General features: G+C 44.9%; 1 protein-coding gene across 2 annotated transcripts in view; it reads left to right on the plus strand.

Moving 5' to 3' along the window:
- The window catches only part of DOCK4 (dedicator of cytokinesis 4), a 480,752-nt gene that overhangs the window by 237,803 nt on the left and 216,739 nt on the right, over positions 1-26,210 (plus strand). For both annotated transcript variants that reach the window (XM_068276501.1, XM_068276502.1), the window contains exons 13-14: positions 5,028-5,153; positions 6,529-6,653. In XM_068276501.1, the coding sequence (XP_068132602.1) occupies positions 5,028-5,153; positions 6,529-6,653 (251 nt within the window). The remainder of the gene's footprint in view (positions 1-5,027; positions 5,154-6,528; positions 6,654-26,210) is intronic.

Consider the following 26,210-nt stretch of genomic DNA (forward strand, 5'->3'; position numbering starts at 1 on the left):
GGAATCCTGCCGTTCTTGCAGAGCGGGTGCTGGCAGAAGCAATGTCTGCAGCCTCCCCGCTCTGCTTTCCTGGTGCGACGAACGACTCTCGCGGACACGCGTGTCCCCCGCCGGCTGCCCATAAGAGGAGAGAGAGAGAGAGGCAGATAAAAAGCCGGCGGCTTGAATTGTTACATTGCCGCCGGCTTAATTGCAATAAATTAACTAAGTGGTTATACGTTTGGCCGCTGCGCTGCGGCCAGAAGATACATTAATGTCACAGAAATAAATCCATTTCTAACATAGGCCGCAGCGCAGCAGCCACTTCGCACATTGGCCGGCCAGAACCCGAAGTGGCCGGCCAGAACTAGAAGTGGCCAAACTTCGGGTTCTGGCCGTAACATATACAAAAGATGTACAAAAAACAAAGTAAAAAAAGTACAAAGTAAAAGTTACAAGATAAAAGTTACAAAAATACACACACGACAGGTTGCCGAAATAAAAGGGAAAAATAAACGTTACCGCGTTGTTTGAACGTTATTGGCAGGAGCACGTCGCTTCGACCAGTAGTCGGGCAGCCCTTAGCGTCCTTGCTATCTCCAGAGAGAAACCATTTTTTAGATATCTAACCCTGCTTCTTATACTGGGATATACGCCAGGAGGCTGCAACTTCATTAGGAAGGGGAGGAACTAGTTTTAAAAGTGTATTTCACAGCAGATCAAAGGTGGGGACTTGACTGCTCTTGGCATAATAAGCCATTTCCTGGCCAGAGGCAATTTCTTGCCCCAAGACTAACGCAATTTCCCCGTTTGTGACATCACGGTCTGCCGAGCCACTTGTCACATCTGGTCTAGCTGTGACATGCGAATTTCAAGGTTTTTCCTGTCTGTTTTCAGGTCATCAAAAAGGACTTCCCCCACGCCAGGTGACAATTGATTAAGGCTTCCTCAACATTCCAGCCGGCCTGTCATATGTAAATGTCAAACATGCCTGTCCACTTTGAACTTGGCAGACTCACTTAGTCGACTCACTTAGTCGGATATTGTTTTGACCAACAGGCAGCCGTCTACATTAATACAAAAGATCAAAGCAATGCCCCACATTTGCAGGGTGGCAGACAAAAGGGAACCTAATTACCTATTTCCGGCTGTCCAGAGGAATTGTATGCTAATGTCTGTCTATTGACACACACACACACACAATCACATTAACAGTCCATGAAGCTAGCCCCACTACCTTCAATACCAGACTGGCTGACATAATACACAGCAGATAGAAAAATGATAATATACTCCTGTATTATCCTTACATCATCAGCCTCAACTAGCTGCTATATTCCTGACACCCCTATGACATGGATTCTTTAGGTGCAACTTATTTTGCTACAGAAAAAAAAATGCTTGATCTATTTTTTGGGGTTGTGGTAAGATTCCCAGCTTGAGTTCACACCCTATAAACAGTGTTTAGCAAATTGTGTGCCTTGAGCTGTCAGGACATCCGGTATATTTGCATATCTATAAAATGTAGCCTCTGTCACTTTATTACTTTTTCTTTTTTGTTAGGTAAAGAGTGTGTTTATAGTTTCATTATTTTAAAAAGTAAAACCCTACTACTGTTGATAAAAAAAACAATACTCTCATTTCAGGTTTATAAGTCACAGGGGAATTTTCCAAATATTAATTCAGATTTACTACTTTTGACTCTATTCACACAACTTCTCATAAATGTCTCATCACCCAATTGATAAAAAAATAACAGTTCAGCGCATTTACAAGCAAAATAATTACCAAGTTGTTCCTGATTAACTTAATTTTAATATTACTTTTCTTATGTTAATTATATTATATTTTTGCTCTGTGGAAGCTTAAAAATGTAACATAGATATAGGTGAAAACAAAGGAAAACCAGTGAAAAGGGTTTTTTGTGTCTGCAGAGACAGCCACATGCATAGCACTCACCCTTTCTTCTAAGAAAGTGTACAGGATCTTCTCAAAAAATTAGCATATTGTGATAGTTCATTATTTTCTGTAATGTACTGATAAACATTAGACTTGCCTATATTTTAGATTCATTACACACAACTGAAGTAGTTCAAGCCTTTTTATTGTTTTAATATTGATAATTTTGGCATACAGCTCATGAAAACCCAAAATTCCTATCTCAAAAAATTAGCATATTTCATCCGACCAATAAAAGAAGTGTTTTTGAAACAAAAAAAGTCAACCTTCAAATAATTATGTTTAGTTATGCACTCAATTCTTGGTCGGGAATCCTTTTTCAGAAATGACTGCTTCAATGCGGCATGGCATGGAGGCAATCAGCCTGTGGCACTGCTCAGGTGTTATGGAGGCCCAGGAGGCTTCTATAGCGGCCTTAAGCTCATCCAGAGTGTTGGGTCTTGCGTCTCTCAACTTTCTCTTCGTGCTGAAAAATGAAATCTTCATCTCCATAAAGCTTTTCAGCAGATGGAAGCATGAAGTGCTCCAAAATCTCCTGATACCTAGCTGCATTGACCCTGCCCTTGATAAAACACAGTGGACCAACACCAGCAGCTGACATGGCACCCCAGACCATCACTGACTGTTGGTACTTGACACTGGACTTCGGGCATTTTGGCGTTTCCCTCTCCCCAGTCTTCCTCCAGACTCTGGCACCTTGATTTCCGAATGACATGTAAAAGTTGCTTTCATCAGAAAAAAGTACTTTGGATCACTGAGCAACAGTCCAGTGCTGCTTCTCTGTAGCCCAGGTCAGGCGCCTCTGCCGCTGTTTCTGGTTCAAAAGTGGGTTCATGCTTCCATCTGCTGAAAAGCTTTATGGAGATGAAGATTTCATTTTTCAGCACGACCTGGCACCTGCTCACAGTGCCAAAACCAATGGTAAATGGTTTACTGACCATGGTATTACTGTGCTCAATTGGCCTGCCAACTCTCCTGACCTGAACCCCATAGAGAATCTGTGGGATATTGTGAAGAGAAAGTTGAGACGCAAGACCCAACACTCTGGATGAGCTTAAGGCCGCTAACAAAGCATCCTGGGCCTCCATAACACCTGAGCAGTGCCACAGGCTGATTGCCTCCATGCAACGCCGCATTGAAGCAGTCATTTCTGCAAAAGGATTCCCGACCAAGTATTGAGTGCATAACGGAACATAATTATTTGAAGATTGACTTTTTTTGTTTCAAAAATACTTTTCTTTTATTGGTCGGATGAAATATGCTAATTTTTTGAGATAGGAATTTTGGGTTTTCATGAGCTGTATGCCAAAATCCTCAATATTAACCACTTCAGCCTTCAGTCGTTTTCACTTTATGCATCCGAGCAATGTTTACCTCCCATTCATTAGCCTATAACTTTATCACTACTTATCAGAATGAACTGATCTATATCTTGTTTTTTCCGCCACCAATTAGGCTTTCTTTGGGTGATACATTTTGCTAAGAGCCACTTTACTGTAAATGCATTTTAACAGTAAGAATAAGAGAAAACCGGAAAAAAAATCATTATTTCTCAGTTTTCAGCCATTATAGTGTTAAAATACATGCCTCCATAATTAAAACTCACGTATTGTATTTGCCCATATGTCCCGGTTATTACACCATTAAAATTATGTCCCTATAACAATGTATGGCGACAATATTTTATTTGGAAATAAAGGTGCATTTTTTCCGTTTCGCATCGATCACTATTTACAAGTTTAAAATTAAAAAAAAAGTATAGAAATATTTCATCTTTACATTGATATTTAAAAAGTTTAGACCCTTAGGTAAATATTTACATGTTTTTTTTATTATTATTTACATGGTTTTTTTTTTTTTATATTAAACATTTTATTTGGGTATTTTTTGGGAGGGTGGGATGTAAACAGAACTTTTATAATGTAAATGTGTGTTAAGGTTTTTTTTTTTACTTTTAGTTGTAGTTTTACTTTTTGGCCACAAGATGGTGGCCATGAGTTTGTTTACATGACGTCACTCTAAGCGTAACATACGCTTAGAGGGAAGTATGGGGGACGCAACAGCCAGAAAAAGCAGAGCTTCTGAGAGAAGCTGTCGCTTTTTCTGCGAGGGAGAGGAATGAGTGATCGGGCACCATAGCCCGATTCACTGATTCGTGGGCTAACGATCCGCGGCCGGGAGCACGTGTGCACGCGCGCGATCGGCCGCGGGAGCGCACATGGCCTCCTGGGCGTAGCTAGTACGTCCAGGAGGCCAAAGTAGTTAAAACAATAAAAAGGCTTGAACTACTTCAGTTGTGTGTAATGAATCTAAAATATATGAAAGTCTAATGTTTATCAGTACATTACAGAAAATAATGAAGTTTATCACAATATGCTATTTTTTTTTAGAAGATCTTGTATATTGGTTTTGCCATTTTTCAGGTTAGTGCAGGCTATACTCCAGAGTTGCAGTGTTTCCTGTTTTGTGCAACTAATTACACTTACAGGAAGAGGGAGTTAATGGGTTGTTTCTTGGTAGTCTGTATTTTAAAGAGAGCATTGCTAAATGTAGATGTCATGCTTGGAGACTTTTTTGAATATCTAGGCTCTGCAAGGAATGCATAAAATAAGATATTTAAAAAAAAATATTATATTACAAAATTAACTGTAGCTCACTGATTCAAGTCACGCCTATTAGTTTTTATGAAGTGAAGTTTTATTTTAAGGACTATAGATAAAAAAACAAAAGCTTTTAACTAGAGTATAGGTTTTTTTTTTTCTACATGCGTGCCACATATGTGATATTAGCTTATAGTTGTTATTTAGTCTTATATTGTGATGGTCACAGGTACACATTTTTAGCATGTACTGGTATAATGGCAGTGCTGTAATGCATACTATATTTTCAGTATTGTAACTCTGGAAACAAGTAGTTTCTATGGTAACTAAATCACCTTGACTAAAGATTCAGGTAGGGTAGTCAGCCCATTAAAGATTCTTACTAGAAAAAAAAAAGTATTGCTTACTGGAGTATAAATGATGTAAACAGCCTTGAAATGTCTGATGAGTGTTTTAACTTGTGTGCCTCTTTAAATTCTTTGATTCCAGGCTTGGCAGTTTCCCTTCAGCTGCTGCATGGAGACATTGAGCAAATTAGAAGAGATTACTCCTCAGTGTTTACCCGTGGGGTCTCGATAACAAGAAAGCTTGGCTTTTCAGATGTCATTATGCCTGGTGAGCTGGAGGAAGAACAGATATCACTCTAGATTTCTTGGAAATGGCAATCATTCCCTCAAATTATCCTGTTGTTGTTTTCTGTATTCATTTTGTTACCTAATGATATTGGCTTTCTTTGGCACACTGCAGTGTCTTTATGACAGCCTTGCTTCCGAGATATGCCGTCTTTTGTCCAGAAATGAACCATTACTACTGCCGAGGAATTGAAATTTAGCTCCTCTTGTAGCACAGGCTATGACGAGTTTGCTAAGGCAGCACTGCTAAGCTTAAGCAGACCATACACTCATCAAATTCTTCTCGATATACGGCCGATTTAATCACTCTGATTGAATCCGTGAGAAATCTGTGCTGCATTTGGCCTGATCAATTGACTGATTTCTGGCCAGGTGGAAAATTTACGTCAATCGGCGGCTGATTGGGAACAAGTTGCTGGTTGCGTACAATTTGGCATCTGATGCTCTCACCTGTCCAACGCACGGTACCGGTCCACGGTCTCTGCTTTTCCCAGGTGTCGTCCTCACATCTGTGTCCCCGGGCGCATGTGTGACACAGGTGGATAGACACTAGGGCCCTTTAGTTTTCACAGGATCTCTAGTGTATGTCCCCTGTATTACATATTATAATTGTCCGGGGACAGGAGGCAAAGGAGATGGAGCAGCTGGCAGGGAGAAACAAAAGCAGGGATGGACCACACAGTGGACAGGTGAGAACCACGTGGCCCAGGGAGACTAGGACCCGTCAGGAACACACAAATTTTCAATGCTTTTGAATATTTTTTCTTTTTCTTTACATTTCTTTTTCAAATGAATTGAAAATCTTTTTGTGGAGGGACATCCAGATAGATTCCTCTCTGATCAGGTAGGCATCGTAGCCTCTCGTTTACCATGCCTATTAGTTAAAAAAAGAGGGGCTTCTGTGGTGTAATTAGGCTGGAACAAAAACTAGAGGTGATCATATACAGCAATTAATAGAGAGCTAGTAACCTTATTTCAGTCAAGGCAGGGTTGCTTGTGTTTATTGATTTTATTGATTTTAACTATTAGTTTTAATGGCCGTTTAAGGCCATTTAAAATACAATTAAAGGTTGTTACTACTTCTGCCTTATTATTGCACCAACCTTTTTTTGTACTTTGTGTCTAATTTACACAGGTAGCTGTAAAACCATGGAGCAGTTGTTCAAAGTAACCAGTCAGGTGTCAACTGTTAAATTAAACCAGGCTTTCAATTGGTTGTTTTTGGTAACTACTCTCATCCCAATTTTCCATGCAGCTTTGCTTTAAGTACACGTTACAGTCTCCCAAGAGCATAGTCAAACATGTTCTTTGGATGTGTGCTGGAATTCTGAAATATAACTTGATTTTGTATCTTACAGGTGAAATGAGGAATGACTTGTACATCACTATTGAGAAGGGAGAGTTTGAAAAAGGTGGTAAAAGTGTTGCAAGAAACGTACAAGTTACAATGGTGATTGTGAACAGTGAAGGAATTGTTTTAAAGGTAATTACATAATGTACCAGAGATTTTGGCTCCAGTGACTTCAGATAATCGTATTCTGTACCTTTTGTCATATTACATTTTATTTTTGGATACGCATTTGTTTAAGTGTATGGTATATTCTATAATTCTTGCTTTGTATTTCATTTATAAAGATGTTGTTTAGTCATGTAGATGAATGATCCAGAAAATCCATATGAACTGAAATCCTTTATACTTTGCTAGAACAGGGTGTTTTATTTTCTGGTTGGCTCACAGGTAGTTGACAAATGAAACCGGGTGCTTACATGATTCTTAAAGCGGATCCAAGATGAAAAACGAACTATAACAAGTAACTTGTCTATATATCTTATCTAAAGTTTAGATAGTTTACACAGCAAATCTAGCTGCAAACAGATTTAATAGAAAATGATTATTTCTTCCTGTAATACAATGACAGCAGCCATGTTGTTTGTAAACATTACACAGAGGCAGCCTTATTTGCACCATCAGCACTCAGACTGTGAAAAAAAACCTAATCCCCCTCCTGCCCTCTTCCTCTGAAATCTCTGGCTAGTAACACCTCCTCCTCCCCCTGCCCAGACTGAGCTCCCATGAGCCCTTGCTACTGCCAAGGCTCTCTGAAAACTTGTGGGCATGGTTTATTTAGTTTATAGGGAATTAGAGTATTAAAACAAAAACAAAGTATTTTGCTTGAGGAATGCCCTATAAACAATAGTAAAGGAACACAATTATGCAATGAGTAAAAGTTCACCTCGGATCCACTTTAAAGCTGTAGCTGGATAGTGTAATGATTAAGGGCTATACCTCTGATACAGAAGACCTGGTTTAAAATCTCGGCTCTTCCTGTTCAGTAAGCCAGCACCTATGCAGTAAGGAGACCTTGAGCTAGACTCTCTAATATTGCTACTGCCTACTGAGCATGCCCTAGTGGCTGCAGCCCAAGCGCTTTGAGTCCGCCAGGAGGAAAGCACAGTAGATATGGTATATGTCTTGTCTTGTCTAAAGCAGAATGTAATGCTGGGAATACACGATGTGTTTTTTTCACCCGATCGATTTTGCTGCTCGATTCTCCACTCGATTCTCTTATCTTCCGCCGTTTTTCTTATCTTTTTCCATTCACTTCTATGAGTAATCGAGCGGTAAAACTATCGAATGTGAGATCGGAGATGTCGGAAATTATCTATCGAACCATCTATCTGCTGGAAAACACATGGTGTATTCCCAGCATAATACCCTTTCTGCATTTAACCTCCCCGGCGTTCTATTGAGATCGCCAGGGAGGCTGCAGGAGGGTTTTTTTTTTATAAAAAAAAATCTATTTCATGCAGCCAACTGAAAGTTGGCTGCATGAAAGCCCACTAGAGGGCGCTCCGGAGGCGTTCTTCTGATCGCCTCCAGCAAGCATAAGTAACAAGGAAGGCTGCAATGAGCAGCCTTCCTTGTTTGGCTTTCCTCGTCGCCATGGCGACAAGCGAAGTGACGTCATGGACGTCAGCCGACGTCCTGACGTCAGCCGCCTCCGATCCAGCCCTTAGCGCTGGCCGGAACTGATTGGTCCGGCTGCGCAGGGCTCGGGCGGCTGGGGGGACCCTCTTTCGCCGCTGCTCGCAGCGAATCGCCGCAGAGCGGCGGCGATCAGGCAGCACACGCGGCTGGCAAAGTGCCGGCTGCGTGTGCTGCTTTTTATTTGAGGAAAATCGGCCCAGCAGGGCCTGAGCGGCAGCCTCCGGCGGTGATGGACGAGCTGAGCTCGTCCATACCGCTCAGGAGGTTAATGAACAGATACAGTAGTCTGTAGAAACGTCTTAAAAATCAGCAGCATCAATCAGGTCAGTGTTAATACTTTAGAGGAACTGTACCAAAATGAGGTAATTCACAGAATTGCTTATTTTTATAGTATTTCTTAATAAAATATTTAGTTGGTGTTTGCCCATTGTAAAATCTTTAGATAGTTTCTAGGGAGTGTCTGCAACACCTCAACCAAATAACTGTGTGTGCTAGGGCTCAAAACAAGAGCAATTATAATGGTAGAGGAAGAAAGCCATTAAAAAATAGCACCTCCCACAGCAAAATTTGAAAAGGTATAACAAAAATCTTTATTCAACATTGGGTATATTAATAATCACAGTACTGATGATTCAATTAAGAATAAAACCATTTAAAAACCACGCAATTATTCCAACATGATCCCTGCTGCATATGAAACAAATCACTCTAAATGCAATATATTGTATAATGACACAATGCTGCTGTCAGATATAAAACCCCACAGTAGGCTCAATATTGAGCCCAACAGGGGGAGAACCCGGGTTCAGTATACAACCTAATGTAATGCAGGACCAATAAACACCTGTGCAATAAAAAAAAAAAAAAGAAAGAAAGAAAAAAAAAACAAACCCACACAAACAAATATCGCATATATAGGATTATGAAATAAAGTGCACAATTGCCATCCAAGTATACAGTATTACTAGTGATAAGATGCCTAATAAAATATTAAGGCAAAGGAGCAGCCCATAGGAAAAAGAGCATAAAGTGGAGTAGTGCAAAAAGTAGGAGATACTTAGCCCAGAAATGGTGAAGTCAATCTCAGCAGCACAGCAGGGAACAAGGAATCCCCTCAGAGGACAAGATCCAAGTAATACTGTATACTTGGATGGCAATTGTGCACTTTATTTCATAATCCTATATATGCGATATTTGTTTGTGTGGTTTTTTTTTTTTTTTTTTTTTTTATTGCACAGGTGTTTATTGGTCCTGCATTACATTAGGTTGTATACTGAACCCGGGTTCTCCCCCTGTTGGGCTCAATATTGAGCCTACTGTGGGGTTTTATATCTGACAGCAGCATTGTGTCATTATACAATATATTGCATTTAGAGTGATTTGTTTCATATGCAGCAAGGATCATGTTGGAATAATTGCTTGGTTTTTAAATGGTTTTATTCTTAATTGAATCATCAGTACTGTGATTATTAATGTACCCAATGTTGAATAAAGATTTTTGTTATACTTTTTCAAATTTTGCTGTGGGAGGTGCTATTTTTAAGGGCTTTCTTCCTCTACCATTATAATTGTAAAATCTTTACTCAACCTGAGTTACACACCTGACTTAAACTGAAATATATCATAGGTGGTGACATCTTTAGTGCTGTCATTGCAGCTCTGCAGAAATTTTGTTTGCCGGCTTCTGAAACTAGTGAAAATGATACCTGATGTCCCGGAATGCTCTGGGAGAATTCCACAGATCTATAAAACGTAGGCTTAGCATTACTGTGAGGGCAGGACTACATACAGGCTAATATACAGCATGTATAAATATAGGAAGTGTTTCTGATCCTGAAACAAGGATAATTAACATAAAAGTTGTCATTTCTGAATAATCTACTGCATTATACTATATGTCACTACAGTGCCTCTTTAAAGGAATGCTGTGTGACATGATGAGATAGACATATGTATGTACAGTGCCATCCACACAAATATCTATGCTTTGTTCAGAAGTACAAGTGACAGTTTCTGTCCAGTCTGGTCAAACTATAGCGTAACCCTCTCTGATAAGAACAGCCATAAAACACTTTTCTGGCAGGAAATAGCTTCTAAGAGCAGGAAAGAGATGTAAATGTCAATAGTTCATAGATTTTTAGCTCTGGCATACTTAATTCAATTCGTCATTGAGCAGAGACAATGAAACAGTAAAACTTAAAAGTAGATTTAACCACTTGTTGACCACTGCACTGTTTATAGAAATGCCCCTAAATACTTCACTTAAAGATTAAGGATCATGCACCCGCGCACCCCCGTTTCTGCCCCTCGGAGCTATGATTGGGGAATGGGTACATGTGTTCCCAAAGCCGGTCAAAGTGCCTGTGAATGAATGATCATGGCTTCAGCCAGAGGCCAGTAAACATTTATTAAAATTTACACAGGATAGTGTAGGGATATCTAGTGGACAAAAAGTAAAATTAAAATACATTACAAAATAAATCCTCTATAGTTGTTCACTCTTTCTGCCACCTCAGTCTCCCCCATGGTTACCCAAATTAAACACTATATATTTTTACTTAGGGATATCTATTTTTTTTTGTTAATATGAATGTTGTGTGGGTATATTACTGTTATTTTGTATGTTACTTCACTTGTAATAATTGATAGAGTATAAATAAACACAAAAATATAAATTTTTATTTCTAAATAAAATCTTTTCACCACAATATTGTGCTAGGGACAAAATTTAAATATTGTAATAACAAGGACAGGTGGGCAAATAAAATGTGTGGGTTTTATCTACAGTGGCACTTTTTTATTTTCAATCTAAAATGGCTAAAAACTAAGAAATAATGACTTAGAACATAGGAATTAAAATAACTTGTAGCAAAAAGTACCATGCAAAGAAAGCATAGTTTGTCCAGCAAAAAAACAAAATATAGATTGTTTAGCTGTGATAAGTAGCAATAAAGTTAATGGCGATTGAATTGGAGGAGCGTGAAATGTGAACATTTCTCTGGTTTTAAGGGGAAAATAACCTGTGGTGGTTTTTTAAATAAAAGTATGTGATTTTGAAGCTAGATACAAATTTTTTTAAAGATTCTTTATTTAACAGTTTTCTATATAATTTTCACAGAAATAACAAACATGAGTATCAATGTGAGGTAAAAAAGTCCAGTACATAACGTCCAACCATGAGCCACAGGAAAATGTGCAGGTAAACAGTACATTGTGTAGAATAGTATTGGTCCCGAAGACATCAACCGTCCAATTGATGACATGTTTTGTATGTGGTGGCAAGCCAGCGCCACAAATGCAAAAGTAAGGACCGGGGGTGTCTCAAAGTCCAGAGAGCTTATACCTAAAAATGGGGGGAAATACATATACAAGTGGGACGAGATGAGGCGGGAGACCACCTAAGAGGGTAGAGAGGACACTATGAGGAGTATAGTAATAAACGACCATCCATGTTGGCCAAAGAGCTGTCTAAGAATACCCTGGGGCCCAAGGGGATCATTCCCCCAGGGCATTATAATTTTGAAAAATGGAGGGGACGTGAATGATAGTCTCCGGATCCTCTCCTCCCACCTGTCTACCGAATCAACATTTGACTTTAATAAAGTACAATCCACTTTCTTATGTGGGAATTAGGTTGGTGGCTGAATGAGGAGGGAGAGGTAAAATCGCTCCCTTAGTCATTATGAGTTAAGGGGGAGTAAGAAACCTCAATAGGAAGAAGAGAAAGAGAAAAAAAGGTAAGAAAAAGAAAGTAAAAAGAAAAGAGGAAGTAGAAAGAAAAGCCCTGTAAACCCAGGGAAACCCCGGGAACCCCAGATGGTCTGCCACAGCAAGAGTATGATGTTAAGGTTTAGATCATAGTATTTGAACGTCAGGGGGGGGGGGCTAGGATAGTAATGTGATTAGGTAGAAGCCATTGCGTCCCTGTATTCAGGAGATTCTACAAATATATTCCAGTGTACCCAGGTTTGTTTGTGGGATTCTTCCCTGTTGTGTATAGAGTGTGTCATAGATTCCATTAGGCTAATTGTATGTACTTCTGTGAGCCATTCAGGGATAGAGGGGGGAGTATTGGATTTCCAGTGGCGTGCGATTAGGATTCGTGTCGCTTGTATCAAGTGTTTAGAAAGTGATTTCTTAAAGCTGCGAATAGATTTGGTGGTATGGTGTAGCAGATAATAAGCTGGGTCGGGATTGGGGTCTCCATCTGTGAGTATTTTTATAAGTTTCTGTACTGCCTGCCAGAAAGGGATGATCTGGGGGCAGTTTCAAAATATATGAAGTAAAGTGCCTTGTCCTGCCCTGCACCTCCAGCATAGGGGATCTGCCGTGGGGAACATTTGATGTAGCTTAACAGGTGTATGGTACCATCTACTAAGAACCTTATAGTTTGCCTCTTGGATTCTTGCTGAAATAGATGACTTCTGATTGAGCAAAATGATTTTCTCCCACTGCTTATCTGAAAAAGTGGAACCTAGTTCCAATTCCCACTTCTCTTTAAGGTGTGTGGACCAAGAGTCATCCAAGATGAGTAGTTGGTAAATCTGGGATAGAGATTTTTTGATCATACCAGAGTTCATGCAAATCGATTCAAATGGTGTAATATTTCTGGATAATTGTTTCCTAGTACCTAGGGAAAGCAAGAAATGCTGAAATTGAATGAGACTCCAGCTGTCAAGGAAAGGATTGTTCCTAGTAGTTTGAAGGGAAGACAGGGGAGTCCAATGTTCTTTATTAATTAGGTCTCTGGCCCTAAGGATAGTTTCTGTTCTCCATGTACTATAACCTCTGGGTTTACAACCCAGCGGGAACAGTGGGTTATTTAGGAGTGGAATTAGCGGAGATGGCCAGGGGGAGATTAGCGGGTTATGTCGGATTTTAGTAAATGTGGAGAGAGTGGAGGCAGGGGAGATAAATTCAACAGAGAATTTTGGGGAGAGCCAAGGGAGAACGTTGAGGTCCTGTTTCAGGAGATCACGTTCCACTTGCACCCAGCGTTTATAGGGCCATGTCGATGCCAGTCAATTAGGCGAACTAATGAGGCAGCCGTGTGGTATTTTTTAGGGTCTGGGACAGCAAGGCCACCTTGATTTTTTGGTAAAATCATGGCTGAGTGTCGAATACGTGGCTTTTTTTTGTTCCAAATGAATTGTGTAAAGCATTTTCTGAGGTCTTTAAAGTTTTTCGGAGGGAGGCGTGATAGGGAGTGCTTGGTATAAGTAGAGTATTCTAGGAAGCACATTCTTTTTCAGTATGTTTACACGACCTAGCCAGGAAAAATTGGGTCGATTCCATCTTTGCAGGTCTTGTTTGATTATATTCACAATAGAGGGGAAGTTAGTTTTATATATGGCAGAGGGTATTGGGGGCAATTGGACTCCCAGATAAGTGATAGATTGAGATACCCATTTGTATGGGAAGTTTATCTGAATGTTATCTTTTTGTGCAGGGGGTAGGGCCACTCCCATTGCTTGACATTTATCTGGATTTATTTTGTAGTTAGCCAAAGATTGATAATTATCTAGAACTTGTACTAGATTAGGAAGTGAGATGTGGGGGTCTGTGATAAAAAATAGCAGGTCGTCGGCATAGGCCGCCACCTTGTGCTCAGATGATGGTAGACTGAGACCCTTTATGTCAACATTAGTACGGATTGTGCGTAAGAGGGGTTCTAATGTCAGGGCAAATATTAGAGGGGACAGGGGGCAGCCCTGTCTAGTGCCGTTACTGATAGATAGGGGGTCTGATAAGGTGCCGTTGACCCTGACACAGGCCGTGGGTTGCGCATAGAGAGACAGGATCCAAGAGAGCATATGAGGACGGAGACCTATAAGCTTAAGCGTACCCGTCAGGAAACCCCAGTCTACCCTGTCAAATGCTTTTTCAGCATCAGTTGACAGGAGTAGAGTGGGGGTGCGAGTGCAGTGAGCCCAGTTGATAAGATCAATTGCTCGAATAGTATTATCCCTAGCCTCTCTACATGGAATAAATCCGGCCTGGTCAGGGTGAACAAGTTGGTTCATAAGAGGGGAGAGTCTATTGGCGATGATTTTAGCAAACAATTTCAAGTCTACGTTAAGGAGGGAGATGGGTCTGTAGTTGGAGCACAAGGTGACGTCCTTACCTTCCTTAGGGATCACTGTGATCTGTGCTGTCAGCATCTCTGAGGGGAGGGAAATTGCAGGGGAATCATCTGCTATCATACTGTTAAGGGCCTTCACCAGGTAAGGGCAGAGTTCTTCTTTAAAGGATTTGTAATATTCTATCGGAAACCCATCAGGGCCAGGGGCTTTACCAGTTAGGGATTCTTTAATTGCTTGTCTGACCTCATCACAGGAGATCGGTTGTTCCAACTCCTCTAAGGTCTCAGCCGGGAGGGAGGGAAGACCCGATTCTTTAAGATAGTTAGCAATGAGTGTTTCTCTAGATGTAGCAGAAGAGGTGTTGTGGTGTGCAGGGAGATTGTATAGTGAGTGATAAAAGTCTCTAAAAACTCTAGCTATAGATTCGTTTCGGGTTCTTTTGGTGCCCTTAGAGTCTTGTATGTTAGCGACGTGGGAGCGAGATTGTTGTTGCCGTAGAGCCCTGGCTAAGTGTTTGCTACACTTATTGCTGTACTCATAATAAGTTCGTTTGCATTTAAGGGCTATGTGTTTTTCCTTTTGAAAGAGCAATTGGCGCAGTTTATTCTTTTCGTTAGTGAGAGTTGAAAGATCCTCAGGTGAGAGTGTAGCTTTATGTTTTTGTTCTAGTTGATTGATAAGAGAAAGGGAGTTGTTTAAAGCTGTCCTACGTTGTCTGTTTAATATGCTAGATTCTTGAATGAGAGTCCCTCTAACAACGCATTTATGCGCAGCCCATAGCGTAAGAGGGGTGATATCTTCAGTGTCGTTCGTTCTAAAATATTCTGTAAGCGTATTTTGTATTTTATTTCTGAACTCTGGGTTTTGTATTAAGGAAGTATTCAGACGCCACTGTCGAGAGAGGCATTGTTTAGGGCGTAGGCCAATATCAAGGCTAACTGAAGAGTGGTCTGATAAAAGTGATGGGGATATATCTGTGGATATTTGTTCTGATAGCAAGTTTTGAGAGATGAAAATGTAGTCTATCCGTGTGTATATGTTATGTAAGGGTGAGAAGTGAGTATAATCCCTTGCTGTAGGGTTTTGGGCCCTCCAAATATCAATGAGTTGTCTCTGCCTCAAGGCAGCTCGGCAGGCTCTAATTGCTTTATTGGTCAGGGAGCTCTTGTTAGCTGAGTTGTCCAATGACGGGTCCAAAACAGCATTTAGATCACCCCCTATGATTAGACTACCCTCAGCAAATGTATCTAGAGACTCGAGGGCCCTGATCAAGAAAGTCGATTGCCCACCATTGGGGGCATAAATAGTACCCAATGTGAGTTTTCTATCTAAATATTCACCTTTTATGAAAAGGAATCTCCCAGCTGAATCTTTGCATTCCTGCAGGGACAGAATAGAGATAACTTTGGAGAGAAGGATGGCAACCCCTTTGGATTTTGAGTCTGGATTATTGCTGTAAAAAGCTTGTGGAAAATTTTTATCTGTCAGTTTGGGGTGAATTTTATCTTTAAAATGTGTCTCCTGCAGGAAAGCAATGTGTACTCTGTCTCTGTGTAGTTGCCTCAGTAGGGCTCTACGTTTCTCAGGGACATTTAGTCCCCTGACGTTCAAAGTTTGTACCTTAACCACCCTGGTGGTATTGACGAGCTCAGCTCGTCCAGGAAAAACTTGCTGAAAGCGGTATTGACGAGCTGAGCTCGTCAATACTGCCAGGGAGATTTATTGTTTCTCTGCCCCGCCGGCTGCACTTTTCCCTCATCAGAGGGATTCCCCAGGATGGCTGGATGCCTGTCAGCACGCTGTGGGTAGCGATCTGTGCTACCCACAGCATGCAGAACTAGCATCCAGCCACCCTGGGAATCCCTGTGCAGCCATCGGAGCAGAGAATGTGCTCAGCAGCATGCGGGATTCCCCTTCTGTGCTGCGGGTGGCTGGTGCGGGGATCCCCTCTGTGGGGGGGGGGGGCGGGGGGTGTCCCCTTCTGTGCTGCGGGTGGCTGGTGCGGGGATCCTCTCTGTGGGGAGGGGGGGGGGAGGGGGCATCCCCGTAATGTGCGTGCGGGTGACCCTGTAGTGTGTGTGGGGGGGGGCGGGTATCCCCCCTATGGGGCTGGTCTTGGCCGGTCGGGGACACCCCCTTCTGTGCGGGGGGGGGGGGGGGGGGAGGTGGGTGTCCCCTTCTATGAGAGCTGTGGGTGGCCTTTCCCTCCTCCCTCTCTGTCCCCCGTGCCCCCCTCACCCCCGATCCTGTGTCCCCCCCCATCCCGTGTCTCCCCCCTGTCAGTCAGAAGCCCTGCTTTACTCACCTGCGGGCTTTCTCCTGCGCTGGCCGAGATGCACACCCTCCATCTCCATCGCCGAAGTCCCGGTCTCTGTAATTACAGTACGCGGCTTGGTGACGTCACCAAGCCGCGTACAGTAATTACAGAGAACACGAGACTTCGCGATGGAGGAGGAAGTGCGCCGCTTCTGCCGCAGGAGAAAGCCCTCAGGTGAGTAGATCAGGGCTTCTGACGGGGGAGACACGGGATTGGGGGGGGGGGCACGGGGGATCGGAAGGGATGGGGGGAAGAGGAGGGAGAGGCCACCCACAGCCCTCATAGATGGGGACACCCACCTCCCCCCCACAACAGAAGGGGGTGTCCCCGACAGACCATGACTAGCCCCCATAGAAGGGGATATCCCCCACACACACAGAAGGGCCACCCAGCCACCTGCACGCACAGTATGGGGATCCCCCCACAGAGGGGATCCCCACCGGCCACTACCAGCCAGCACAGAAGGGGAGCCCCCCCACAGAAGGGACACCCGGCCAGAGTCAGGGGGCATCGGGGGCAATGGGGGGGGGGGGGCAGAGGCACCCGCAAACCTGGCTCCCTATACATATGACTCCCTACACCTGGCTGCACATCTGTCTCCTATACACCTGGCAAACATCTTGCTCCCTATATACCTGGCAAAACATCTGGCTAAACTATTCCTGGCTAATACATCTGGCTAACTACACCTGGCTGCACATCTGGCTAACTATACATCTGGCTAACTATACCTGGCTATACATCTGGCTAACTACACCTGGCTGCACATCTGGCTAACTATACCTGGCTATACATCTGGCTAACTATACCTGGCTATACATCTGGCTATACATCTGGGTCTTATACTCACCATTGACATGCTGATCCCTCGTCGCGTACCTCTGATAGCTTCCCCGGTGCCTTCTTCCATGTCCCTTGGCGGATTTTGCTTCTCCCTTGGAGATCACATGTCCCCCGTCGATCGGCGTTGATGGAACCAGTGTCACACAGCATCATCAAAATCTCGCAGCAAACACTTTTTTTTTTAAATTGAATTCAATACAATAACCTGTATTGAATTCAATACAAAAAAAAGATTGCAAAAAAAAAAAAATTGGTTGAAAATTATGGGAAATTAATTGAACCACTTTTTGCACGGAAATCCTGGGGAAATAGAACGCCAGGGTGGCTACGAAACATCTAAGTAATGGAGGAAATAGCTGTAAGGGCAGACCCACCTGGACAGGGAACCAAAGGAGAACAGGGACAGAAAAGAGAAAGATGAGAGATAGGTAACAAAGAAGTAGAAGCGTCGTCCATTAGAGGGCGACAGGCGTATTATGAAAAGTATCATCAAGTAAAAATAATACAGTTTTAGATTTAATTTTATAGCCCGAAGGGCCATAATGTTTGGAAGACAGAGTAACATGGTACCGTAAGCAGAGCTCACGAGCCTAAAGATCTAAGAAAGGAGCAATAACATAAAGCCATCCTAGTATTAAAAGCAAGTTAAAGGGTCATCAGAATACAGGGGTGCGTATCACATAAGATCATACAATAATAGTAAACAAACTTACATACTAAGAGGTATCATCTACCGTGTATTAATTAGTGAAGAGAAAGTAAAAACTCTTTAACGCAAACCGCAATCTGAGATTGCAATAACATATTGGACCGTTGTGATCGTTAGATGTATATATGGGCAATATATATCGGTCAAAGGCAAATATGAGAACTGTTCGGCATTTCCTAGGAGAGACTCCCATGAGGTAAGTTCATAGGGATCTGTGGGGACCTGGGTCCTGGATGTTGTAGAAAAGGAAAAAAAAATGTATCAGTTAAGCAATACTCACGAGGTTCCCTGTTCTTGGGCCCCGTTTTTGCGAGGGCGCTGTTGACTTTCTATCAGTTTGGAGTCCGGGTCCCACTCAGGGAGTGAGATAAGCGGGATATCCAGTGTGGAGCAAAAAGTGGTTAAGTCCGCAGGTTTTCTAAGAATGGCGACTTGGTTGTCCTTTTTGGCATGGAGGTGGAATGGGAATCCCCAGCGATAAACAATGCCCGAGTTCTGTAGCCGCTGTATCAGTGGGCGGAGTGCTTTTCGCTGGGCTAAAGTAAAAGGTGCTAGATCCTGGAAGAGAGTGATTGAGGCCCCGTCAAAGTCCACTGCGCCATTTTGTCTTGCTGCCATCATGATCGCATCTTTGATCTCAAAATGGTGGACCCTGCATATCACATCCCTGGGAGGCGCGTTCCCTCGTGGCATCGGACGGAGAGCGCGATGTACTCGATCCAGCCGGATCGGCGGAGAGATGGTTCTGTCAAGAACTTTCTCAAAGATGGCTCTCACCGTGTCAGCTAGGTCCTCCGGTCGGGTCGCCTCAGGTAGGCCTCTGATGCAAATGTTGTTGCGTCTACTGCGGTTCTGCAAATCCTCGATATGGGAGCGAAAGATATCGTTTAGAGAGGATTGCTTCTTAGCTTGTTCACGTAAAGACTGCAGCTCTGTTTGGATGGAGGATATCTTTGTCTCAGTTGTTTCAAGTCTTGTTGAGAGAGAGTTAATATCCTCCTTCAGGGTCGCGATCTCGGCCCGCGTGGTGGCAACGATCGTTTCCGTCTGGCGTGTCATGTCTAATTTAGTGGGGAGGCCTCGCAGAAAAGCCCATATATCTTCAAGGCTGGTATGCGACGGGGAGGCCGGAGCGGTAGACGTGGGAGTCGAGGTCTGTACATTGCTGGATGTCGCTGCCGCCTCCGCCATCTTGTCTGCAGTCTGCCTTGTGAGCGGGCCTGTGAAGTATTTGGTAACTGTGTTAGCAGAGGGTCCCGGGGTCGCTGATTGATTCTGTTTGGTGGTCCTCTTGTTGACCTTCGGTGCAGGGGCGTAGCTAGAAATGACTGGGCCCCATAGCAAATTTTTTGTATGGGCCCCCCCCCCCTGCGCCACCACACCCCCCCCCCCCGCCATCCCCACCCCCCATTTCACCAGAAAATAATCGTAAAGTGGGCAGCATTTCACCAGAAATGAATTGTAAAGTGGGCAGCGTTTCACCATAAATTAATCCAGGGCTGTGGAGTCAGTACAAAAATCTTCCGACTCCAACTCCTCAGTTTATGAAACCATGATTCCGACTCCGACTCCAGGTACCCAAAATGGCTCCGACTCCTCGACTCCAACTCCTTAGTCTAATACTTAACAGGGCTGTGGATTTTGTACAGAAATCATCCGACTCCGACGTTTATGAAATCAACAACTCCGACTCCAACTCCGGGTGCCCAAAATTCCCCCGACTCCGACTCCTCAGCCCTGAATTATTCGTAAAGAGAGCAGCATTTCACCATAAATTAATTGTTAAGAGCAGCATTTCACCAGAAAATAAGCGTTATGCGGGCAGCATTTCACCAGAAATCATAAAGTGGGCAGCATTTCACCAGAAAATAATGGCTATGTGGGGGGAGCATTCACTAGACAATCGTTATATGGGGAGCTATCACCAGACAATAATCGCTATGTGGGGGGAGCATTCACCAGCCAATAATCGCTATGTGGGGGGAGCATTCACCAGACAATAATCGCTATGTGGAGGGAGCATTCACCAGACAATAATCGCTATTTGGGGGAAGCATTCACCAGACAATAATCGCTATGTGGGGGAGCATTCACCAGACAATAATCGCTATGTGGGGGAGCATTCACCAGACAATAATCACTATGTGGGGGAGCATTCACCAGACAATAATCGCTATGTGGGGGAGCATTCACCAGACAATAATCGCTATGTGGGGGAGCATTCACCAGACAATAATCGCTATGTGGGGGAGCATTCACCAGACAATAATCGCTATGTGGGGGAGCATTCACCAGACAATAATCGCTATGTGGGGGAGCATTCACCAGACAATAATCGCTATGTGGGGGAGCATTCACTAGACAATAATCGCTATGTGGGGGGGCATTCACCAGACAATAATCGCTATGTGGGGGAGCAGTCACCAGACAATAATCGCTATGTGGGGGAGCAGTCACCAGACAATAATCGCTATGTGGGGGAGCAGTCACCAGAAAATAATCGTTATGTGGGGAGCAATCACCAGAAAATAATCGTTATGTGGGGAGCAATCACCAGAAAATAATCGTTATGTGGGGAGCAATCACCAGAAAATAATCGTTATGTGGGGAGCAATCACCAGAAAATAATCGTTATGTGGGGAGCAATCACCAGAAAATATTCGTTATGTGGGGAGCAATCACCAGAAAATAATCGTTCTGTGGGGAGCAATCACCAGAAAATAATCGTTATGTGGGGAGCAATCACCAGAAAATAATCGTTATGTGGGGAGCAATCACCAGAAAATAATCGTTATGTGGGGAGCAATCACCAGAAAATAATCGCTATGTGGGGAGCAATCACCAGAAAATAATCGCTATGTGGGGAGCATTCACATAATTGTTATGTGCGCACTGCGCAGAAAATAAACCATCCCCCCCCTCACAGCAGCCAGGCACATGTAGCATCATGGCTGCCGGCCAGGTATGGGTGGCGGTTGGCAGCAGCCAGCAACTCTCTCCCCATCCCCCTCCCCACAGCAGCCAGCACCTCTCTCTCCCCCCCCCCCCCCACACACACACACACAGCAGCCATGATTCCAACTCCGACTCCAGGTACCCAAAATGGCTCCGACTCCTCGACTCCAACTCCTTAGTCTAATACTTAACAGGGCTGTGGATTTTGTACAGAAATCCGACTCCCATCCCCCCCACACACAGCAGCCAGCACCTTTCTCTCCCCCATCCCCCCACACACAGCAGCCAGCACCTTTCTCTCCCCCATCCCCCCCCCACACACACACAGCAGCCAGCACCTTTCTCTCCCCCATCCCCCCCCCCCACACACACACACAGCAGCCAGCACCTTTCTCTCCCCCATCCCCCACACACAGCAGCCAGCACCTTTCTATACCCCATCCCCCCACACAGCAGCCAGCACCTTTCTCTCCCCCATCCCCCCACACAGCAGCCAGCACCTTTCTCTCCCCCACCCCCCCACACAGCAGCCAGCACCTTTCTCTCCCCCATCCCCCCACACAGCAGCCAGCACCTTTCTCTCCCCCATCCCCCCACACAGCAGCCAGCACCTTTCTCTCCCCCATCCCCTCACACAGCAGCCAGCACCTTTCTCTCCCCCATCCCCCCACACAGCAGCCAGCAACTCTCTCCACCCCCACCCCCCTGCCAGAAACTCTCACCTCCCCAGCAGCCAGCACCAGCAAAAGCAACTCTCTCTCTCACCCATCCCCCCCCCCTCCCCCCTCCCAGCAGCCAGAAACTTTCTCTCTCTACCCTGCCCTATCCCCCCCAGCACCAGGTTGCATCATGGCCGCCCGCTGGGCGCTGGCCAGGTATGGGTGGCAGCAGCAGGCAGAAAGTCCCCCGGGCTGGCCCCATCACCCACCCACCTCTGTCTACTGCAGGCAGCAACAGCACCAGTGAGGCACGCGTCCCCACGCACGCACAAAGTACTTATAAGCTTGCGTGGGACGGTGCACGGTGGGGTCGGGTCGGTGTGCTCCGCTCTCCTCCTCGGTCCGCTCCTCCCTGCTCCTGGTCGCAGCCAGTCAGACAGTCACTCACCACGTGGTCTGACTGACTGTGTGTGCAGTCTCGAAGAGATTGAGTCACTCTCTGACTCCTCCTGCTGTCTCCTCCTTCTGCCTCCCTGGCTGGCCGGAACTATACAGTAAGTGTCGGCCCGGCAGCCAGGGAGGATCAATGCGCCGCCACGTGGTCCCCCTCCTCACCAGCCACCTTATCAGAGGAGGGGGGCCGGGGGAGGGCGGCGCGCCCCTGTTTTAAAATTATGGGGGGGGGGGGGGCGGACGGGCCTGGGGGTGGGGGGGCGGACGTCATAGTTAAAAAAAATAAAAATAAATAAATAATAAATAAAAAAGTCCACTGACTCTACACGGGCCCCTGTGGCGTAGGGATACCGCGGGCCCCATAGCAACGCTATGGCGGCTATCCCCGTTGCTACGCCACTGCCCCCATCCCCCACACACAGCAGCCAGCACCTTTCTCTCCCCCATCCCCCCACACAGCAGCCAGCACCTTTCTCTCCCCCATCCCCCCACACAGCAGCCAGCACCTTTCTCTCCCCCATCCCCCCACACAGCAGCCAGCACCTTTCTCTCCCCCATCCCCCCACACAGCAGCCAGCACCTTTCTCTCCCCCACCCCCCCACACAGCAGCCAGCACCTTTCTCTCCCCCATCCCCCCACACAGCAGCCAGCACCTTTCTCTCCCCCATCCCCCCACACAGCAGCCAGCACCTTTCTCTCCCCCATCCCCCCACACAGCAGCCAGCACCTTTCTCTCCCCCATCCCCCCACACAGCAGCCAGCAACTCTCTCCACCCCCACCCCCCCTGCCAGAAACTCTCACCTCCCCAGCAGCCAGCACCAGCAAAAGCAACTCTCTCTCTCTCCCCCATCCCCCCCCCCAGCAGCCAGCAACTTTCTCTATCTACCCTGCCCTATCCCCCCCAGCACCAGGTTGCATCATGGCCGCCCGCTGGGCGCTGGCCAGGTATGGGTGGCAGCAGCAGGCAGAAAGTCTCCCGGGCTGGCCCCATCACCCACCCACCTCTGTCTACTGCAGGCAGCAACAGCACCAGTGAGGCACGCGTCCCCACGCACGCACAAAGTACTTACAAGCTTGCGTGGGACGGTGCACGGTGGGGTCGGGTCAGTGTGCTCCGCTCTCCTCCTCGGTCCTCTCCTCCCTGCTCCTGGTCGCAGCCAGACAGTCACTCACCACGTGGTCTGACTGACTGTGTGTGCAGTCTCGAAGAGATTGAGTCACTCTCTGACTCCTCCTGCTGTCTCCTCCTTCTGCCTCCCTGGCTGGCCGGAACTATACAGTAAGTGTCGGCCCGGCAGCCAGGGAGGATCAATGCGCCGCCACGTGGTCCCCCTCCTCACCAGCCACCTTATCAGAGGAGGGGGGCCGGGGGAGGGCGGCGCGCCCCTGTTTTAAAATTATGGGGGGGGGGGCCCGGACTGGCCTGGGGGGGGGGGGGGTGAGTTTGTTTACATGCGACCTGTAAGCGTCCGGAAGGTCGCTTACAGGAAGCACTACGAGGCTGGGAGAATCCCAATGATTGCGCTGTTTCTCAAAGAAGCAGCAGATCATTGCGGGGGCTTAGATCAACGAACGGGAATGGATTTTCCCGTTCATTGATCTCCGGGCGAGCGGGCGGCGGCGTGCACGAGCGGTGGGAGCATGTGCACGAGCGGCGGGTGCGCGGACAGTGGCGGAAGGTACGGATTTCTCCGTCCCTTGGTTTTTTTAGGGGGATTTTTGGGCATGTAGGGACCTATTTTAGAAAAAAATGTATGTATGTATGTATGTATATTATTATTTATTTATTTGGGGCACACACTATTTTTAGGCAATTTTTTATTTTTGGATGTTACAACCCTGTTAAAATCATTGGCAAGCCAGTGCAGTAGATGCAGAAAGATTTATTTCTTTACATTACTTTACATTACTTGGGACCGGTACTGCTGATAGAAGTCTGGAAATTGTAAAAGAGAGATTTTAATTTTTGTATGGAGTTACACTATAATCAGCTGAGGGAGACCACTGAAACCAGAGCATTATTTTTTTTTTTCCTTCATGGTGATCTTTGGGTATTGGGTGCATTAACAAGCCTTTATTCTGACTGTAATTGTGATTTGTACCAGCAACAAACATGAGGCTGCAGCTGCTGGTAATTGTAACCATTGCAGCTGCTAATAATTATGTCAGCCTAACAGCATATTGTAGCTGCATAGACTTTATTATAGCTGGTGCAAGAGTTTCTTTCTGGCAGAATCCCAAACAGTTGGGTCAGGTGACAACCATTTGATGTGCTTGGGTAGCTTTTTAGTAACAGAATCCATGACACCTATGTATTTCTGTTTTAAATGTAGCTACAATTTTGTGCTACATAGCTGTAGAAGTACATACAGCAATTTTGTTGGATTTATATAGTCGAACTTGGGGTCCCGGTTTTTTTAATTACTCCTCCTCCTACTACTACCCAAATCTACATACATAATTTATGGTGCGTACATACGGATCGGTCGTTCTGCCTATAGTTTGCCAGTGTGTACAGTCTGTCGGCAGGCTATCAAGGCTGATTTTGACATCCGCTCGGCGGATCTGTCCAAATCAGGTTTTTAGCCTGCTGACAGACTGTACACACAGGCAAACTGTTGGCAGAACGGCCGCCCCGCGAGGAATCCGGCATGTGTACGCGCCTTTAGACTTTCCTCAGCTGAAATAATGGTCTTCCAGATCCTTTCAGCTGAAAAGTTAAGTTCTGTTCAGGTGCTCCCAGTCCCTGATATAATCTTCAGCAATTTGGTAGGACTGATCTCTGCTGTTCCTGTGGGAACTCCCCTTAAAGTTCCCGCAGTGAGAAGCCGCTCATTAATCCTCCCCTCTCACCTCTCTTTGGAGCAGAACACAGTGCTCAGCCTTAAAGGGGAACTTCAGCCTAAACAAACATACAGTCATTAAAGATACACTGAAGCGAAAAAAAAAATATGATATAATGAATTGGTTGTGTACTATGAATAATTACTAGAAGATTAGCAGCAAAGAAAATATTCTCATACTTTTATTTTCAGGTATATAGTGTTTTTTCTAACATTGCATTATTCTATAATATGTGCAGATTACACAACACTCAGCATTCAAAATGATTCTTTCAGAGCAGTCTGTGAAGTAATGACATCTCCTCTGGCAGAGGAAAAGTAAATAGTCCAGGAACAGTTGAGATAATAAAAGTCAGATAACAGCCCTCTCCACGACTAATGCTGGGAATACACGTTAAGTTTTTACTTTAGATAGATGGGTTCGATAGATAAATTCCAACCTGTTGGATCTGGTCGATTCTACTTTCGTTTCGATTCTCCTCATTCAAGTGAATGTAATTGATAAGAAAAGATAAGGAATCGAGAGGGGAATCGAGCAGTGAATCGAGAGTAGAATCGATCGAAAGCGAAAACGACGGCAAAAACGAACGCAAAAACGCATCGTGTATTCCCAGCATAACTTAGTCGGAGAGCTTAATGGCTTGTTTGCATAGAGATAACAACTGGAGTTTCTCAACTCTTCCTGTACTGGGAACAATTAGACTGATGTACAAATCATAATATCATTTTTTTTTTTGCTTCAGTGTCTCTAAGTTACATTAGTTATGTTAATTAAAATTGGTGGGTAATATAATCTCTTACCCACCCTGTTTTAAATGAACAGGCAAATGTTTTTGATTTCATGGGGGCAGCCATCTTTTTGGTTGAAAGCAAGGAGGTGGCAGGGAGCATGAGACAGTTGCAACTGTCAAAGACAAACACTTATATAGCACTTCTTCTGGCGGACTCAAAGCGCCAGAGCTGCAGCCACTAGGACGCGCTCTATAGGCAGTAGCAGTGTTAGGGAGACTTGCCTAAGGTCTCCTGCTGAATAGGTGCTGGCTTACTGAACAGGCAGAGCCGAGATTCGAACCCTGATCTCCCGTGCCAGAGGCAGAGCCCTTAACCATTACACTATCCAGCCCTCCAGTCCTGTTTCCTGACCACCCTTCCCAGCCGCGCGCGCTAGGCTTCAAATCTCATATTCA

The sequence above is a fragment of the Hyperolius riggenbachi genome, chromosome 3, assembly GCF_040937935.1.
Source record: "Hyperolius riggenbachi isolate aHypRig1 chromosome 3, aHypRig1.pri, whole genome shotgun sequence".
Classification (NCBI taxonomy): domain Eukaryota; kingdom Metazoa; phylum Chordata; class Amphibia; order Anura; family Hyperoliidae; genus Hyperolius; species Hyperolius riggenbachi.